Source organism: Filobasidium floriforme (assembly GCF_021052385.1).
Source record: "Filobasidium floriforme strain CBS 6241 chromosome Unknown HD553scaffold_8, whole genome shotgun sequence".
Lineage (NCBI taxonomy): Eukaryota > Fungi > Basidiomycota > Tremellomycetes > Filobasidiales > Filobasidiaceae > Filobasidium > Filobasidium floriforme.
In genome coordinates this window covers 952,159-971,352 of record NW_025763629.1, presented here as the reverse complement: position 1 = coordinate 971,352, position 19,194 = coordinate 952,159, and the positions used below count along the sequence as shown (strand labels likewise).

Sequence of the window (19,194 nt, the reverse complement as noted above, 5' to 3'; positions counted from 1 at the left end):
AAACATGTGCCACAGGTCCTGCGGAAAGTGGAAAAGTCGAAGAAGAAGCAGGACCAATTTCCCAGCGATGGAATTGAGGACGTCTCGGGAAGAAGGATTTGTAAAAGTAAAAGTCCTTTGGCGAAACACCTAGAATAGCGTCCGCACCGACCACACTGCCCCTGGACGAAGCAAATGCTGAGAGCACACCTGGACGCATAATTTGCTGGATTGCGATCAGATGCAGATGACGAATCGCGAGGCCAATATCGGCGGAGAAACCGTGTTTCCGCGCAAGCGCGCGAGTTGAGAGATATAAAACCAGCCCCGACGATGATGCAGGATCCAGGTTTCACTTGCAGGAAAGGCGTCACACTTATCGCAGAATGAAGTTCAGATAGACAAAGGCAAAGCAACATCATGGCGATCACCAGTGCTACCACCTCCCCCCTCGTCGTCATCGGCGGAGTGACCGGCAACCAAGGTCGAAGCGTTCTGGACAACCTGCAAGCGTCCGATCGACCTTACCGTATGCGCGGCTTGACGCGGAACGCTTCGAAACCAAAGGCCGTTGAGCTGGAGAAGCTAGGCGTCGAGATGATCTCGATCGATCTGAAACCCGGGAACGAGGAGGCCATGAGAGAAGCTTACAAGGGGGCTGATGTGGTATTCGTGAGCGGGTCTGCTGCCGAGAGATCGGAAATTCTGATTGAAGGGCTCTGTCGACTGATCTCGTTGTTATGAATCGACAGTGCGTGACCAACTTTTGGGAACACGTCGACAAAGAGAGGGTGCGTACTTCTCTCTGCTCGTCCGCGTCTCACAGACACGCAAAGGGAAGGCTTTGCTGATGGGGCGAGGCTGCCGGGTCTGCAGGAAATCGCCGAAGGCAAAGCCATGATTGACGCTGCCATTGCCGCAGGCGTCGACCTCTTCATCTTCAGTTCTCTACCCAGTCCGAGCAAATGGTCCGATGGCAAATATACTCAGGTCCACCACTGTAAGTCGGACTCATTCAGGTACAGCTGGTCCTCATCCCGACAGAGCTAATGTTTTGCCTGTCACTGGTTTCCGCCACGCAGTCGAGGGCAAAGCAGAGATCGCCATCTACGGCCTCGAACGAGCCAAGTCCACCCCCTCCTTCCACTTCCGGACTGTCGAAGCCGGGTTCTACAATACCAACGTCCTCGGCGGTCTCAACATCTACAAAGACGACGAGGGCGTTTGGAAATTCCCCGCTCCGATCGATATGCAGACTTGCTCACCGTTACCTACGATCGATATTCCCAAAGACTACGGCCTGTGGGTGCGGGCGGTCATCGAGCGGGAGGAGGTTAGGAACGATCCCAGGCCGGTCTTGGTCTCTGGGGAAGACGTACACGTGTTGGACCTCTTGAAGCAGCTCGGGCAAGCCGCCGGGATCGAGATCCAGGCCGAAAGGGTCACCTTGGAAAAGTTTGCCGAGGTGCTCAAGGGGTCCCCGCAGCATATCATCGACGACTTGTCGGAGAACTGGCCATACATGGCCGAATTTGGGTGTGAGTCCAGCGGACTGGCCACGATCGTGCCAGGGCCATATTGACCACTACCTTTCTTGCACCGCAGTCTTTGGAGGTCAGGATGTTCACTGGGTGGACCAGTACTTGGCACGTCGACCGACCACATTCAAGGAGTGGTGCGAGTCGGCTGATCTCAGCCACTTCGAGGAGTAGAATCTGGCGAGGCAGTCCGCTTCGCTTGTATCGGCACTGTAGGAGCCTTCGAAATATCTTCCGAGCATATGGTGTCTATCGTTCGTCCGTAATTTACTGTAAAAATGCCATGCATCTCCTATGCTTTACGCCATATTGTCGAACCCGACACGACTCCGACCTCATACAAAACTCTTGTGGATTACTACGGCATCCACGTATTCCTCCTCGCCGTTCTCACCCGTGATCAACCTACCAGCAGCGGGGATCAGGCCGACACGGTTGAACCCGAGTTTGTCCCAGATAGCCAAGGAAGCCTTGTTGGCTGTTTGATTTCAAGTTCAGGAAAAAAGAGGGAAGACGAGGGGTTGGGTCAGCAGACGTAGGCGAAGACGTGGAGAAGAAAAATCAGGGTCCGGCAGACGCGGATATGAAACGTACTCTTGTAGACCAGGTTGAAGACGGAACCTCGATAGCCTGAGCCGCCAGAGAAACAAAGAAGAAGAAAGCAAAACGACGTCAGCGTAATCGACCTCGACCTCGTTCCCCATTGACGCAACTACCCCATCGCGCTACTCCGGCCGGCACGAGATCGGCAGGTAGGAAAAGCGCAAGGAAGTGGCAGAGACTGAGGGACTCACCCAGCTTGGGAGCGTAGATCAGGTACGATTTCGCCAACGTGAATCCAATCTTCATGCCCCGAGTGTTGTGTGCGATCAGGAAGCCCGCGTTCTGCGAGGTCCGACAACGATATACAATGTACAGGAATATTCGTGGACGATCATGTTGATGATCGGATGTACGTCCAATGCCGACAAAGCGATGTTCAGATATCGATTCCGATCCCGAGATCGACGTCGAAAATCAAACGTCCAGATGTGCATGACGTTATATCATCGTACACCGAAGGCGTCGAAGAGAGACGTGGGGGAGATGTTAAAGGAAGATGCGAAAGACGGATGATGTCGACGTCGTTGTGAATGAAACCCGAGATCCAAGGTCCGGTGATGATCGCGTCATGTGATTATCGATATCGACATTGTCAATGATCGCGATCACGCAAAAGACCAGGATGTCGAGCGGATTGCAATATGATGTCCAATCATATGACATCAGCCTCTAGCTCGGTATGCAAATCGATTCGCAGCGCGGTCGCTTTAAGCAGGCGGGACTCACACAGTTCTAAGCTTTTCGATTCCGATTCGCAATCGAAATCGTCATTCAACAGAGATCAGAAACCAGCGATTGACGAGACACAGATTTGGGTATGATTTTGCCCATATCAGGGTTTAACAACCAGAAGCAGAAAAGTCAGGTTATGCTTATGCTTATGGTCCATCCAGAGTCGAACAGGCCAGAGTCGGGCAGGCCCTCTCCGCCGAAAACACCTGTCGAGAGACTGGAACCAGTCGGGGAAGGGGAGAGAAGCGGACTTACGTGTGACGACCGCCCAGGATAATTCGGTTTACTATAACGTAGATCGAGATCAAGATCGAGGTTCATTCAGCTTCACATTAGATTTAGCTTATGGGTTATCGATTGATAAGGCGCCCAGTCACGGAGGGTTGGTCAGATCGAAGATTCGAAGATTCGAGGATTCCGAGGTTTCAAGGTCTCGACTCCAAGGTTTCGCCGGTGGTGAGGGTTTCCAGGTGCAAGTTTCTCGCGAGAGAGAGAGAGAGAGGGACAGAGACAGGAAGAGAGTTCACGACGAGTTGACTTTGACTTGTCACCCCGCCGTTCCGAGGTTAAGGTATCCAGATTTCCAGGTCGATTTTTTTTGAGTCTTCGAAAAAGTGTTTCGCGTGGCAAACTCCCCACACTCACACCCACACCCACACTCCTGATCAAAGCTCCAAGACGCCCGAAACTCAGACTCAAGAACCCAATTAATACTCACATATAATAACACCCAACCAAACACTCTTCCCACCCCCGTCCCTCCACTGCCTCTTCTATGGTGATGTTCTCTGAAGGGGAATCTTTCGTCGGATCCTCCACAGACTTGCATTCTTCTTCCGATGTGGAAGAGGAAGAAGGGGAGGAAGGAGAGGAAGAGACGATCCCCAGTATACAAGTCGCCCCGAAGAAATAAGATAGGAAGTCGGGCAGGGTGACGGGTGCTTCTTGCGGGTAGGTCTTTCCCGCTGATTATAGTTATAGTCCGGTCCAGTTCGGTAGAAGGAGGGTGGAGGAGGGTGGAGGATGTAGGATGAGGTGTAGATGGCAAATAGGATGAAGAAAGAGAACCAAGGAAGAGCAGGGGGGGGGGGTCAGTTTCATTTTTATGGCAGAGATAGAGGTGGGGCGTGGAGAAATCTCCTCCCGATCAAACAGCAAACAGCAAACAGCAAACAACAACCAGCGATAACAACAGACAAAGACAGATCAGAGAGAAGAAATTGAACTCACTGGCCAACTCCTCGTTAAACAACCCCCAAAGATACTCCCCTGCACCTTCGGGTAGGGTCTCTCTCGTCACGGGGAAACAGGTTAGACGGCGTTCGTCCGGCAGGGTGTAGGAGAGGGTGGGGAGAGGGGCCGAGGTTGGAGGAGGGGGGATCGAGCCGTAGGCCATCGTGTGGTTGTTGTCGTCGGAATGTTGAGCGTCTAGGGGGGTTGGTACGTTCGGAGTTGATGAACGGTTAGGGGTGATGAAGCTGAAAGATGTTCCCCACTCCGACTCGTGATGATGATGAGGTGTACCATGTACCTCTCCAACCGCGGATAACGTAATCGAACCAGATCTCTCCAACGAGATCTCGGATCCGGAACATCGGAAGCAACCGGTCTCAGTCTCAATTTCGGGGCTTCCAGTCCCTCTTTCACGCACACCCTTGGACATGGACACGGACAGGGGCACGGACATGTCAGCGAAGACATGGGTGTTTATCCGACGTTCAGCGAGGTGGCCAGGTACAAGGTCGGTACGGTCACCCCTCCTCCCAGTAATAGGTGGATGAGCGAAGAATCTACGCCGTTGTTCAGGCCTCAACGATTCCGTGCTGGGGATGAACAAGAAGACGATGATCTGGATGAAGAGGAGGAGGATGTGGAGCCGTATAGCTTGGACGATCATGATCTGGATGAGGAGACCATCGAGCCTGGTGCGGTTGTCATTTTTCGGCCGGGTAGATCCGGGTCCGGGTCAGGGTCTGGTTCTGGGGTTGGATCTGGGGCAGGGCAAAGCGGTAATGGGACCCTCACCCCGCAAGTCGGTCTCGAAGGATCGATCTCGACCTTGCCTGCTCAAACCCCCCGGAGTAAAAAGCCAGCTCTGAAGGACGACCAGGACAAGGACGAAGATGAGGACGAAGGCATGACGTACATCGAACCTCCTCGTGGGTTCGAGGGCGATACGGATCTGGGGACGACGGCGTGGAACGTACCGAGGAAGAGGTCGGAATCGGTCGTCCAACTGAGCGCTCAGCAGGAGAGCGAGAGATTGGAAGAGCTGTGGCAGATTGCCGCTTCGGTCGTGCCGTCCATGCCTGCGACTTCGGGTCCAATGGCGTCTTCGACTACAGTCGGTGTTTCAAGAGAAGTGGGCCAGAAGCTCGAGCCCCGGCCGTTACCCATGTGGCTACCTGCCATCCTGTTACCGCTCGCCGCCTCGCTCGTCCTCCATCCGATACTTTATGCTGCGTCCACATCGCCAACACTTCCACTCCCCTCGCTCGTACAAGACTTTACCCGGACGCTGCCTGCCCCCACTTTCCCCGCCCTCGAGGCCAACGTCGGTTTCAGTATCGTCGCCTTCTTAGGGATGCTCTACGCGGTCCCATGGATGGGAGACGCGTTCGTCGCTAAAGACCTCAAGGGGCTAGACCTCCTCAAGGGCGTCCACGGGACCGTCATCCCGGAATGCATGGGTCTGCCAGGCGCCGCAGGGTATATCGGCCTGATGATCATGTTCATCCCGTTTCCCTTTTCGAAATACTTTGAAGACTCGCTCAACGGCTGGGGCATCGAAGGCGCGGCCAAGAACGGGGACCTCGAATCGCTCCGCATGGAACAGGCTGTGGGGAGACGTACGTTTCCTCATCAAGAGCTCGCCCTGTTCTTGTCGTCCATCCTATCGCTCTTGATCGCTACCTTGCTCGGGTTCCTGGATGACGTTTTCGATATTCGTTGGCGACATAAATTGCCTATCCCGATCATCGCCAGTATCCCCTTGCTCATGGTCTACTATGCTGAAGGTGGTTTGACTACCGTAGTCATGCCGATCGGAGCCAGGTGGTTGTTCGGCAATACCGTCAATCTGGGTAAGTCGGCCTAGGTAGACAAGGTTTTTGCGTCTTGCTTGCTGATTGTGCTTCGACGTGATTTGCAGGCCCCCTATACTACATCTACATGTCACTGCTATCGACATTCTCGACCAACGGGATCAACATCTTGGCCGGCGTCAACGGACTCGAGGTGGGACAGGCCCTTGTCATCGCGCTCTCGGTCGCCTTCAACGATGCCCTGTACCTGCCCATCTGGCCGAGACTAGCGTTTGGAGAGCCGGGAGCGCTCAACGAGCTCGTCTTGCTCGAGGGTGGACCGGTTTTGAGGAGGGGAAGCGAAGAGCTGATTCAGCGGCATCTGCTGAGTCTCTACTTTATGGGTCCGCTCATCGGTGTTTGCCTCGGGTTGCTCTACCACAATTGGTGAGAACACCCTCGTTGACGAATCGTTGGTTGGCTGTCATCTCACCTCGTTCCATCTCTCTGCAGGTTCCCCGCTCGAGTCTTTGTTGGGGACACCTTTTGCTATTTTGCCGGGATGGCGTTCGCGGTCGTCGCGATCCAGGGTCACTTTTCCAAGACCTTGCTCTTGTTCTTCATCCCCCAGATCTTCAACTTCGTATTGAGCGTACCCCAGCTGTTCGGTCTCGTGCCTTGTCCGCGACATCGTCTGCCAAAGTAGGTTGTCGTCATAATCGTTCCGATCGAGACCCCTATGCTAAGCAGTACACGTATCCCCTCTTCAGGCTCGACCCGGCGACCGGCCTGTTGCAACCCTCGACCGTCGTCTTTGCCTCGCCCCCCAAACGCAAAACCGTTGTTACGCTCAAACTGCTCGCGATGTTGGGTCTTACCAAGATAACGTACGACAAGGACGGCAAGAGCATCGTTTCGGCCACCAATCTCACGTTATACACGCTCATCCTGGTCTACAAACCGATGCGCGAGGACAAGCTCACCATGACCATCATGTGGCTGCAATTCCTAGGCAGCGTCATGGCGTTCTTTGTACGATACGGAATCGCGTCGCTCTTGTACGACGGCGATCGACGATAAGTTCGCTCGCTGACGACCTGTACATAGTTCTTTATAGATGTGCTCATTGCCATGCATAGTCGAATCGTGTTGTAAATCGATTAGGAAACAAGGTCGATACATTTTAGTTGTCGTCACATGCCTATGCCTTGCCCTCCATCTTGTCGTAAAAAGCCTGCCATTCATCCTTTTTCATCTGATACGTCTCGGGGCCGATGGCCGGAAACGTCCGCTGTCGCACCTCTTGCACGTACGACTCGATTGCGTGCCTCGATTCCTTGCCCAACTCGGCGAACCTTCGAACGAACTTGGGCACCTTCACCGCAGCCTCACCGGCCTCGGGGTCGTGTTCCGTCGGGTACAGTCCGAGGACGTCGGTGACGACCAAGACCTGACCCGAGGTATGCGGACCCGCGCCGATACCGATAGTAGGAATGTGCAGCTTTTTGGTAATGTACGCGGCGATCTGATGCGGGATGGCCTCGAGCAGCAAGGCAAACGCGCCCGCCCGTTGCATCGTCACCGCCGTTTCGTATAGCTTTTCGGCCGAATCCGACGTCTTGGCCTGGACCATGTATCCAGACAGCGAGGTGGCCTTCTGCGGCTGTAGTCCGAGATGGGGCATGACGGGGATCCCAATCTCGGTGAGACGCTTGACGAGCGCCACGTTCTCCTCTCCTCCCTCGATCTTGACCCCTTCGATGCCACCCTCCTTGACGAGCCGGATGGCCGACGCCACACCCTGTTCGACGCTCCTTTCAAACGATCCGAAAGGCAGGTCGGCAATCACAAACGGCGCCTTGGCTCCCCGCGTCACGGCCTTGCAATGGTGGATCATCTCGTCCAGCGTAATTTCGGTCGTGGTGGAATGGCCCAGTGCGACTTGTGATAGCGAGTCGCCCACCAAACACATGTCAACGGCGGACCGATGAGAGAGGAGCGCTGTCGGGTAGTCGTACGCGGTCATGACCGTGATAGGCATGTTCTTCTGACGCATCTCGTTCAGTGCCGCCAAGGTCATCTTTTTCCGTGGACCGGCTGCGATGCTGACGAGCTAAGAAGTAGACCCTTGAGACCATCCCAGCTTGACACTCACCTGATAGACCCTCACCAACGGGTCGAGCGCTCATCCATCTCCGTGACACTGCGGTACGGCTCGAGACGGCATGAGCACGAGCGCAAGCGGCGATCCCGGCTGGCGACCGTCTTCTCGCCATCAAGCCTCCAATCAGAAAGGGTAGGGCAGCCAATTGCGAGGCAGTTCCTAACTTTTCCTCGGCGGGAACCGGTTCGATACCGGGTTGTTCACCGAAAAAGACCACCCTGCGGTGCAGCGTTATCCTTAAGTTTTCAGTTCTCACATCCCCCTGGCGAGATGAGAAATCACACTCACGAGCACGTAATATCATCCCTCATCCACCTAGCGATCGGCGCCTTCATACTCAACAGCTCATAAGCCGTCTTGTTCCCCGTAGACAAAGCGTTCCTGATCAAGTGCGTCGCAGCGTTCTTGTCCTGGTAGACCCAATCTCCCGAAGTCTGGTTCTCGCTCTTGGGGTACCGAGCTGCCGATTCGGCGGTCTGGGGCAAGAGTTTCGAGGTGATCTGCGCTCGGGGGAAGGACTTGACGGGAGGTTTGCTCAGGAACGAGGCGACGAGGGCGACTGATTCTTCAGACGAGATGGCGTCCCAGACTGTGCGCGAGGGCGTCAATGTCAGGATCGATACCATTATCAGCTGCAAGATCCCAGCCGGCCAATTGTCAGACGACCGTCCGACTCACGTCCGTCCGTCGCCATGACGATGAACCGAATATCACCCTCCTTGCTACCCCTCGTCAGTTTCCTGTACGTCACGTCCGGTTTAGCCGTGACATAAGGAGGAGTCCGGGCAAGCTCGTCGTCCTTGACGGGCGTCTGTTCTGGGGCAATCTTTTTGAGACTAGAGAGCGCAGACGCAAAATTGGACGGGAAAAATTCAGCACCCATACCAAACTGTCGAAAGTCGGTCTCGAAATCCGGAAAAGGACTCACGCTGTGTACTCTTCCGAAGTCCATTTATACAACGGCGCATCACCTAAAATTCTCCCCGCAAAAGTCCAGCTCGGAGTATCAGCAACACAACCCTCTCACTCGGGCCTCGATCTGCCCTCAAGGTAATAGCCGGGATATGGACTGACCAAACGTCCTCGTCGGCTGTAACCTCCCCAGCACCCTTCCACGCTTAATCGGATCTTCGCCTGGATGTTCTCTCCGTAACCTGTACAACACCAAACCCAAACATACGCGCTTCGACCCTGATCAGCCAAACTTGGGCTATCCGACGACAAAAGCAGCAACGCCGGGAAAAGACTGACCTCTCCACCTCGGCCGGATTATCCCCCATCATATCCTCGCTCAAAACCTCACACCTCCACCCTCCCTCTCTGCCCTCCTCGGGGTTCGGCTCGACCCAAACCCCAGCGACGGCCCTACAATCCCCCGTATTGCTCACATAGACCTCTTCCCTCTCTTCATCCACCAACAAGTTGATCGCACAGGCCCCGGAGACGGCGGGTGCTAGCATAGGCTGGACGATAGGGCGTAAGTTCGGTTTGCCCGGTTGGGTGGGGATGTGGGGGATAAGGCGGGTGGCCGAGGTGATGATCTGGTCGTCTAGGGTGAGGAAAGCCGAGATGATCGAGTCCCTCATCGTCGTCGGATTAACTTCAGCTCCTCCGGCATTCGATGTCGAGTTACCTTTACCAAGGAACGGGACCACCGCCGACAACTTGGACCCCAGGGAAGAAATGTACTCCATCAAATGCGCCGAAGCACTCATATTCCTCCCCTCCAACCTGTGCGTAAAAGTAGTCGGCGGAGGATGTCCAGCGTAAAGGCTTCTCAGGGAGAGGAGGATCATCGGATGCAACGTCTGCGAGACCAATTGAGCGCACGCCCATCCCGAATGCCCATCGATGATGCTAAACATCTTGATCCCCTTCAAATCCATCTGCGTCCCCTTCGTATCCGGGTCCGTGCCTTCAGGAACTCCTCCTCCTGCATACAACTTGCTCCGTTCCAAGTAATCGCTCGCCGACCGATCCTCGATCGGATCATTACACTCGACGTAGTTCGTATCGAACCTCACGACCGAGGTAGGTTTAGGTTTCAGTTTCGTCGTCGGACCAGAAGAGTTGGAAGGGAAAGTGCGGCTCTGAGCGTGTTGCGTGAGGATCTTCTCCGCGGCTTGAGGGGAAAGACGTTCGTGTTCATGTTCGACGATCCCTCGGCGTGTTTTAATCCGGGTGGTACTGGTTGACGAGCGTACGAACAATCGAGTATGAGTACGAGTTTGAACATATGTGATGTGTCAATACAGCACAGCGTCTTCCCCAAAATCGCATTCATACCACTCATAAAACTCACAAAGTCTTGCTCGTAGACTCCCCTTTCCCACCCTCCCCATCCTTCCCTGCCTCTTCAGGCGAGGCTGAAGACAACCCCAACAACTCCGGGTAAAAATGACTGACCGCCGCACCCCCAAGAGCGGTCAGTGCGAGTACGGCATTCCTGATAAGTTTAGGATCTCGGTTTCTACCTCCAGCGGGGGGTGTTGACGATGTCGAGTTTGTTCGCCTTGTAGACGCTACCGACTTCCCCGAAATCGACAGCAGAATAGAGGATCGTGGTTGTGATTGTGATTGTGGTCGTACTTGAGATGAAAATCCGACCCGAGGACGGGCGATTCGGAGCATGTCGTCTTACTTGATCGACACTCGATTGCGGATCTGACGGCGTTTTGATATGATTACCTGGTCGGTTCGGGAGCCGTTTGGTGCGCTCGTTTTTTCCTCGTTATTATTATAGGATCTATGTCTGTATATATATAGTCTATCTTAGCCGGTCTCTTTGGGTGACCTGCTCTTCCATTTATCGTTGAGTTAATCTACCTCTTACGCCATCTTACGATCCCTTTGATGATGATTGAGAATCGTCATCTTCGGCTAAAGGTTAGGGTAAAGCTTGCCCGGGGAGAGAGGAGAGACGCGGACATTATCATGTTTTTCTCGCACAATCACACGGGGAGATGAGATCATGTCCCGATGTCCGTTAATCCTCGCCCTCGGCAGGTATCAGTTACGAATGTTGTTATTCGACAGTACTCGTACAGTAGTACTCCTACTCTTTCATAAGTAGCAGCGTCGGGTCGATCTCTGCTTCCCAAAGACTGTCACACTAGCAAAAAAAGAAGGGGGAAGAACACCACAATCTTCCCGATATAATCAGGGAATCCCGCAATTCCACTCGCCTGAAGCAAACACGAAGAAATCGCAGCCGAATGGGACGATCCTAAAGACGCTCACGGCCATATACCACCACCCTTCTCCTTCCTTACTTTTCTTCACTAGCACCTCAAACGAGATGTCGTCGGAAGAAAGGACGTACGAAGACCACCTCCTCCAAGCTCCCGGGGAACTGTATCAACTCTTGCTCTCCCTCGATCATGTAGAGACGGACGAGCTGGCCGACGCGCTCGCTGTAGAGCTGGACGACGCTATATCGATGGGGTGGTTGAGGTATCCGTTAGGTTTCCCAGGTCCGGATCCGGCTGCTAGGCAGAAGATCGAGCAAGGTTAGTCTCACAGTTCTTTAGTCTATCGTCTAGCTCAAGCTGTTTTAGGTGTTTGAGCTGGGCGATCGATTCGTATTACGTCCTATTATTATATTGACGCTTCGGTCTTGTCCCACCTCGAAACCTCTATAGACAAGACTCTCAGCCCCACCCTAATCTCCTCGACAATCTTCCTCTCCACCTACCTGCACATCTCCGAACCCCTCTCCCTCTCCCTCTTAACCTCCGCCTCATCCCAACCATCGTTCAACCACGGAAGGTCCCCCATAGAAACTTCCATCAAGCTCTTCCACGACCTAATCTCTCTCCGATTAGATTGCTTGAAATGGATACTAGGCGCGCCTACCTCCTCAATCTTTTCTTCTTCTGGGCAAGGGTTGGAAATGTCGGCTACCAAGACGATACTCGAATCCGCTTTCGAAGAGGTCTACACGCTCAAGAGGTTCGAGATCGAAACTTCGTCCACGATAAACGGAGGAGGTACAGGAGGAGGGGGAAAGATCTCCGTAGAAGCTTTCCCCGATGGGATCTTCAAACAACTTTCACTCCTCTCCCAATGGATCGACGAGACGCTCCCCAACACGGGGAAACGATTACCTGAGACGACAAAACTCCAACCCGACGTCCAAGCCCTCCGAATTCAAGGTTGTCGGTCCCACATGCGCGGGCTGGCTAAATGTCTCTATGAGGTCGGGGCGAGCGGGGGGTTGGTCGGGAATCACCTGTTGGCGCTCGTCAAGTGGTTGAAAGTCAGGGAGGTCTTGGATGGGACGACGGTTATGATGATAAGGTACGTAAAAACAAGGGATCCTTTTCTTTCTCTTTGGATTTCTTCAGAGGTCGAGGCTGGTGATTTTGGATTAGGGGCCAGTAGGCTGATCTTGTGATGATATGTGGCACATGGCGTTTTTTTTTTTTTGGAAAACAGCGCATTCTTCGCTGCGATTCAGCATAACCCGGATGATAAGAGTCCGTATGAAGCTTTCGGGCATTATCCCGTGAGTTTGCGGGTTTTAGTCGTGATAAAAGAATAGTAAATAGAGGAAAAGGCATCCGAGACTGATTTCTCGAGGTGCATTGGGTCTATCAGAAGACGGTCCAGAATTACATCGAAGATCCAGCTATTTTGGATATCGTGACGACGCAGATTGTGGGTATTCGTACCGTGCCGCTCGTGTCGGCGAAATGATAGTGAAAGATCTCATTTGCTGATTGACGCCACGACCTACAGATCATCCACCAAGAATGGAAGCAAGAGTGGATCTCACACGTCCTCATGCTCGGTTGGGGTCTGTTCGTGGACAAGGCGTACCGACACGATAGGAACAAGGTCAAGCTTCCCAAGTTTCTGGACCGTGGCCCAGAGGTTCGGATCCAAGAGGCCATCGAGAACGACGCGTTCAAGTATATCCGGGTCTTGCTCGTCCCTTCCCTCGATATACCCCAGAGCGGATGGAGCAAGGTCAAGAAGGACGAGAGAGATCGAGGGGTACCTCTGGGGATGACGGATACCTGGCCCGAGGTCGAGGGAGAGTATCAGAGGGACGCGCTCAGACAGATCGATAGTCTCGTCAAGGACATGATCGGGTCGTTCCAGTTGATCAAGAAGCTCAAGAATCGGGAGGAAGACAAGGTCAAGGCGTTGGACATGACGCGGAACGGGGATGAAGATGGAGCAAAGGGAGAAGCTGACATGGAGATGAGGCAGGATTTCAACGAGCTCGTCGAGTTGGTCATCACCGTCTACAGGGAGCTTCCGCTCGATCACGACGACAAGCTCTGGGTGGATTCCAAGTTTATCAACTTGGTCGGCGATGCCGAGGGCGCTGGTAACAGGGCTCTCCTGTGCAGACTTCTTATCGCCATCAGCAGCGGATCGGCCGGTTCTTACTGGTTGTACAGTCACCTGGTCAAAGAATCTTCCGACCTGAACCTGGACGGGATCCATGAACACTTTGAATACGTCGCCAAGAACAAGGTCCCGGTGGCCAGGCTGGCCAGTACCGCGGCGGCCGTCTCGAAAGGGATGGAGGTGAACCTATTGGCCGACCCGGAACTTGCACCCGATGACGCTCGATGCTTGGCCTATTATTGCGAGATGCTCGCGCTCATCGTCAAGTGGCATCCTCGCGTAGCTGGCGAGATGAACGCCAATTGGAAGACCGTGAAACGTTTGTGGGACATCGTCAGCCGGAACGTTCCCGTCGAACTCGCTGCCGCTGCCCTGGCCGCCCTGTCGGCGTTCGGTTCGCTCGAGGTCACCGGCGTGTCACCTGGTCTCGCCGAGACGTCGTTGTCAGCGCTCGACACGCTCAACGTGTTGCCCCGAAACAAGCGGGCCGAAGCGACTCGACCGGCGACCGGATTCGCTATGAGCACCGACGAGGCCAATGCGGCCTGGTTGACCAGTCTGGAAGATCACGACATGGTCGCCGGGGTCTCGGCCAACAGGATCGCCTTGGTCCGCCTCTTCAGCGTCTTGATCGCCGTATCCGATCCCGAGGATGGTTACTTGAATCTGACCGATGTCAACCAGACCACCACCGTCAGGCGGATCCGAAGCAAGATGACCGAATACATCCTGGATGACGTGTTTGCCGCTTGCATCTCGATGATTCAAGAAGGTAACTCGGCCGCCGGATACCCCTTGCTAGAAGCCATCTTGCAGTTCGTTGCCAAGACGATGGCTGGTCTCGACCTCGATGCCCTACTGGAGCCGGTGCGGGTCGCTACGCCTATCAATCAGACCGAGTCTGACAGGCTCGTCAACTTGCAACAGCACCCGGGATTCCTCGCGCTACGACGGGTGATAGGTAACGAGACCCTGCGTGAGGCTGTCTTCACCGCCGCTCGTATCCGCGTGGCCGAAGGGTTGCCTGAATCGGTTCCCTCGTCGTTATTCGCCAAGATCTCGTTCAGGGCGATCCAGGTCTTGCGTACCGTCATGGCTCGTCAAGCAATGTTCTTGGAAGTCATCGTGCCCAGCTTGAGGCGTCGGTACTCGGCTCAAGATCTACAATGGGCTTCGGGCAATCTCTATCCGGTCGATTGGCATCTCGCGCATCAACCGCAGACCATCACCCAGATCGCTTCATACGTCTCGGTCGACGTCTCGGACGGTCTGGCTGCAGAGACCATCTCATTTTTGCGAGACCTCGGACGATCTCCTCACATGCGAGTGCCTTTCCTGTCTGGCGGCAAGACCATCCAGGGCAACATCCTGGCCTACGTCTTTCGGGACGCGCCCAATTCGAACGTCGTACTGGCCGGCTTCGTCGATCGTCTGGAGCGGGGCCAGAACGAGGCCACAGTTGAGATCGACATCTTGCCATCGCGCCTGGTCGCGGCGTATGACAAGGACATCGAGGCGCGAGTGCCTAAACGGACTCAACAGAACCAGATCGTCGACTTGCTCCTCGAAAACACGCTCCCCGAACGATCCGAGATTACCTTTGCACACTTTTTGCTCGGGTTCTTGAATGCCGGTGCCAACGCCCGCGGACTAGTCAAGACTTTGCTCCGGGATGGAGTTCAGGCAGGAACCATCATCGCCGACGGCAAAGTCACCGAGGTCGAACAGATGATCCCTCGAACATGCTTCCACGTCATCGTCGATCGATTATCGAAAGCTCTACCGGCTCTCGACGCTGGAGCGCAAGAAGATGTCCCAATCTCGATCGTCGCCGATTCGGCCGAGTTGGGATACAAGTGCATCAAGCTCTTGCGACAATTGGCCGAAAGCGATACGACGGCTCAGGTCACCGCGCGCTACCTCCGATCTCAGGAGGACCTCGTGCATCGGTCGCTCGTGTACCTGCCTGTCGTACCGGAAATCTCGAGCGACGCCGAGCAGGCTCTAGTGACCTATGGCAACGGTAGTTCGCTCGAGTGCACCGCCGCGGACATGGTATACCTCCTAGCCTACCAGGCTCAGGTATTGGACCTCGCCTCGCTCGAGCTTCACATGCTCGAACCCACTGCCAGCGAGGCCGTAAACATCATCCAGAGTCTGTTGCACGGCACCTCTGCCGCTTTCCAGCCGCTCCGGGGGGTGCTCGCTATGACCGTCCTGGCTGGACTGGATTTCCGATGGGAAGCCAATACGGCCGAGGCCAATGCCGCCGGGTTCGAACGCATCAATTTCAATGCCTTCCGAGGCGTGGACGCCGAGGGTGCCTCGGTGTTCGCCATCCCTCGAGTCGAATCAGCCATACGAAGCGAGATCGAGAGACTCGAACGCAAAGCACCCTCGTCAGAACGCACCGCTACTCTCGAACAGAACAAGCACGATGTTCTCGCCTACTTGCAGCGTCAAAATGGGGTTGCTCGAGTCGCGAATGCTGTTAGATTGGCTTTACAGGCGTGGGCCACGGCAGTGACAGCCGTGTTGACTAAAGAGATGACGGATGAAGCGTTGGTGGTCGGACCGGCCACGATGTTCGAGTTGTCAACTGCCACATTCACAGCACTATTGAGCCCAACGATGCAGATCCCCGAAAAGGCCGAAACCCTTGCTTCGGTCTTGTTGTCCATCTCTGGATTGCTCGCACGACCCGCCGATAGCGGGAATGGCAAGCAGCGTGGAGGACCCCCTGTCGATCGCTTGCAGACACTTCTAGGCTTTGTTTGCCAGGCCATCGCGGACAGCGAGATCTCGGAGTTGGCGCGGGGTCTGCTGTACGCAACCTTGACCAACTACCTCGAACTCGTTCGCCGTTATGCCGAGGAGTCGGGAGCTGCCAAGTCGGACGTTGAAGTTTGGATCGCCGCCGTTCTGCAACCCGTCTACTTCGACCTTGAGCGTCTGCTAGGTATCATCGGACGGGATGCCTTGAACGGAAGCGCCGATTGGCAACTCGTCAGCTATACCCTGTTGGACGAGCTGCTGACCGTCTTTGAAGACAAGATGGACATCATCGTTACGAGTCTCGGCAAAAGGGGATTGCTGCACAACTTCCTGGCTGCAATTCGTGTGGCGGATGCGTCCATCCAGGGAGTGTTCTCCGCCGAAGCAGGTGAGTGATTGCGTGAACAGGCAGCACTGCGAGCGCTGAAATCCGTGTTTATACGACGGAACAGTCGACGCCAATCCGCTCTTCGTGCTCGAGACCCAGCTGGGCGTCTTGAGCAGGATTGCCAGGTCCACCTTTGGAGCTGAGGCATTAATCGAGTCGGGCGTCTTTGATTCGTTTGCAGCATGTCGCTTCTTGGGAGCACGACCAACAGAAAATGCAAATGGTGAGCTCTTACGCGACTGCACAGGATTGCAAGATATTGATACCGTGTCCGCAAGCAGTCAATCTGGAAGCGCTTATAGTATCTTCGGAGCGATACCACCGCGCTTTCATCCCGGTCATGAAGCTGCTTGTTGCGATAGCTGGCAAGGCGGGAGACCGCGGTTACAAGGTGGGTCTCCCGACCAGTTCCCGTCCTGAACTAGCTGATGGACGATTTTCCTTTTGACCAGGCCGCCTCTCGTTTCGCGAGGGATCAATCTGAAGTGCTGCTCCCTTTCTTCCGGGAAGATGAGCTCACTTCGTCCCTCCTGGGCTTGGAAGCACTCGAGACCATCGTTCGTTTCCTGTTTGTTCTGGCAGACGACGAGCGCAAGCTAGTCAAGGTGGGTCTCCAGGAGGCGTTACATCGCTTTTTCCTGCTCACCAAGAAAGCATATCTGTGTAGAACTCGCAATCGGTGTTGGAGGGATACACGGCGGTGCTGCGTTCGACGGCTGTCCGGTTCCTGGCAAGAGACGATATGATTTCGCAGATCAAGCCTACAAATGCTGAAGAGCAGTCTCTATCAGAGTCAATACAACGTGGGTGGCTTTACTACCTGGTCCTGCTTCGTCTTTCGCGCTGACACCGTCTCGCGCCGTCTGCCAGTCTTTGAGGACTGCACACGCTTCGAAGCTCGAGTTCGAGCCGTCGTGTTTGGTATGCAGCGTTCGTTACTCGGCTACTATGTCGACTGTACCGGGTCGGGAGACGAGCTCAAGCCGGTCATCATCGCCGGGGGTCAGCTTGGCTATGACCGGCAGGCTACAAGAGGGGGTGGTGAGTCAGGGCCAGGTCACGCACAACGGAAGGACGATTTTGACAACAGGCACATTTCGCCAGTCTCCTTCGTCAACCTGCATGACTTGGTCGCTACACTTAATGACAACATCGGTCGATACACCAGTATGACATCTTTGTTTATCAACTTGACACGACTGATTCTGGAGGACGCTGCCGCGCTGTCGGACGCCGAGCTGGACGAGGTCAGTTGCAACCAGGATGTTCCCATAGACGAAGAGACTAAACTGGGATGGCTGCCGTAGCTCGCCTTGATGGATGAAACCGATTCTAGCGACACCTCGCATGCCCGCAAGAGACGTTTGGCGCAGGCTCAACTTGTAACTCGAAGGACTGGTGCTGCCACAGAGGCGCGTGTGGCATTACGTGAGTGCCTTCAGAGTTGAGTGGTCGATAATATTTCGGATGTCGCTGATCTGGCTGTCACGACTCTGATAGAATCCATCGAAGCCATTCTTATCTTGGTAAATTATAACATGGATCAGCTCACGCTATGCACGTCTAATTCCTCGTTCTCTTGCGACTTCAGCTACACCGACATATTCGTTTCTACAACAAACTGGTATCCGAGCAGACCTCTCCCAGTCGCAGATACCAAGCGCCAAGCGCACAAAAGGCTGTCGAGCAGGATATCGTGTTGGGGTGGCACACGGACGTAACCGAGACCTTGAACGGGCTATCAACCAAGCTGCCGGATCTATTGTCGATCAAAATGGTGAGCATTTGAAACTAAATCACCCGACTTCGAGTCTCCATTGACGCGCTCTACGTGTGTAGGCCGAAGATATCATTCCTGAACAAGAATCTCGGGAGGCATACCTCAGGATCATGGCAGAAGCGGTTCTCAATCTAAGGCCCGCTGGCAATACCGACTAAGCGGCCAATGCGACGATGATAGGCTGCACATAACGACACTGTACGAATTGACGATTCTGGTTCCATGTAACATGCGCATCGCATACTGGTGTATAAAGATAAACTTCCGCAGCAAAGAGAGATAGATGCACATCTGTCCAGAAAAGGAAAAGGTCTATTTGAGAGTTCATCAATATGATCATAGAGGGATTTTGCATTTTCAGCATCGTTCTTGCACGAAAGTGTTATATGCAGTAGGATATTCGAGCGCATCAAGCGCGTATGTGACGTCGTACAATCGAGAAGCATAAGAACGGAGTCTACAATAAACCTCGCTAGGTTTCGTTATTGTCATGTGTTTTTGTCGTTACCATCTATCGCTGTCCGTGTCCCAGTAACTGTGATCGCTAATGTTCGTAGCAGCATCGCTTCTCTCATCGTCCTCCATGTCGTCTGCTGAGTGGACCTCGGGGAAAAAGTCGCTCCAATCGGACAAGACACCCCGTTCTAGATCCTCAGTGATCCGTTGGCAAACTTCCTCCATACGAGCTTGGACCCAACTGAGATCGATTATCCGTCTCGTTGGATGCGCGACTCGTCCGACCATAGCGAGGAACACGAGGAATCCGTCTTCCTCGGGAAGGCATCGATTCGCCTTGCCGGATTTTGACACTGACAAAGGCTTTCCTCCTAACAGAAAGTCAATAGGCGCAG

At 54.3% G+C, this 19,194-nt stretch overlaps 5 protein-coding genes across 5 annotated transcripts; 3 read left to right on the top strand and 2 right to left on the bottom strand.

Annotated features, from left to right (window-relative positions):
- The first annotated feature begins 365 nt into the window (after positions 1-365).
- HD553DRAFT_283572 (NAD(P)-binding protein) lies at positions 366-1,756 on the top strand. The gene is made up of 5 exons (XM_046178183.1): positions 366-651; positions 732-770; positions 856-979; positions 1,062-1,517; positions 1,585-1,756. Exons 1-5 carry the CDS (start codon positions 400-402, stop codon positions 1,689-1,691), a joined length of 978 nt encoding a protein of 325 aa, XP_046037596.1. The 5' UTR covers positions 366-399; the 3' UTR covers positions 1,692-1,756.
- Positions 1,734-4,336, bottom strand: HD553DRAFT_309912 (uncharacterized protein). Its single transcript, XM_046179765.1, has 7 exons — positions 4,083-4,336; positions 3,571-3,817; positions 3,108-3,138; positions 2,847-2,852; positions 2,312-2,402; positions 2,112-2,147; positions 1,734-1,995 (listed from the first exon to the last, which is right to left on the bottom strand). Exons 1-7 carry the CDS (start codon positions 4,246-4,248, stop codon positions 1,853-1,855), a joined length of 720 nt encoding a protein of 239 aa, XP_046037595.1. The 5' UTR covers positions 4,249-4,336; the 3' UTR covers positions 1,734-1,852.
- An 842-nt stretch (positions 4,337-5,178) lies between these two features.
- HD553DRAFT_270663 (glycosyl transferase family 4-domain-containing protein) lies at positions 5,179-6,955 on the top strand (the record flags this gene model as incomplete). Its single annotated transcript, XM_046177674.1, has 4 exons — positions 5,179-5,935; positions 6,004-6,322; positions 6,389-6,577; positions 6,646-6,955. 4 exons carry the CDS (start codon positions 5,179-5,181, stop codon positions 6,953-6,955), a joined length of 1,575 nt encoding a protein of 524 aa, XP_046037594.1.
- A 37-nt stretch (positions 6,956-6,992) lies between these two features.
- On the bottom strand, positions 6,993-10,862 carry HD553DRAFT_283565 (ketopantoate hydroxymethyltransferase-domain-containing protein). Its single transcript, XM_046178182.1, has 8 exons — positions 10,342-10,862; positions 9,291-10,226; positions 9,114-9,193; positions 8,968-9,010; positions 8,718-8,875; positions 8,328-8,628; positions 8,031-8,257; positions 6,993-7,972 (listed from the first exon to the last, which is right to left on the bottom strand). The coding sequence occupies exons 1-8, from the start codon at positions 10,668-10,670 to the stop codon at positions 7,077-7,079; spliced, it is 2,970 nt and encodes a 989-aa protein (XP_046037593.1). The 5' UTR covers positions 10,671-10,862; the 3' UTR covers positions 6,993-7,076.
- A 256-nt stretch (positions 10,863-11,118) lies between these two features.
- HD553DRAFT_309908 (nucleoporin Nup186/Nup192/Nup205) lies at positions 11,119-18,689 on the top strand. Its single transcript, XM_046179764.1, has 15 exons — positions 11,119-11,548; positions 11,681-12,338; positions 12,477-12,546; positions 12,639-12,698; positions 12,780-16,563; positions 16,628-16,786; positions 16,845-16,954; positions 17,016-17,168; positions 17,231-17,366; positions 17,434-17,604; positions 17,668-17,810; positions 17,871-17,991; positions 18,064-18,089; positions 18,155-18,340; positions 18,403-18,689. Exons 1-15 carry the CDS (start codon positions 11,338-11,340, stop codon positions 18,499-18,501), a joined length of 6,087 nt encoding a protein of 2,028 aa, XP_046037592.1. The 5' UTR covers positions 11,119-11,337; the 3' UTR covers positions 18,502-18,689.
- The last annotated feature ends 505 nt before the right edge of the window (positions 18,690-19,194 follow it).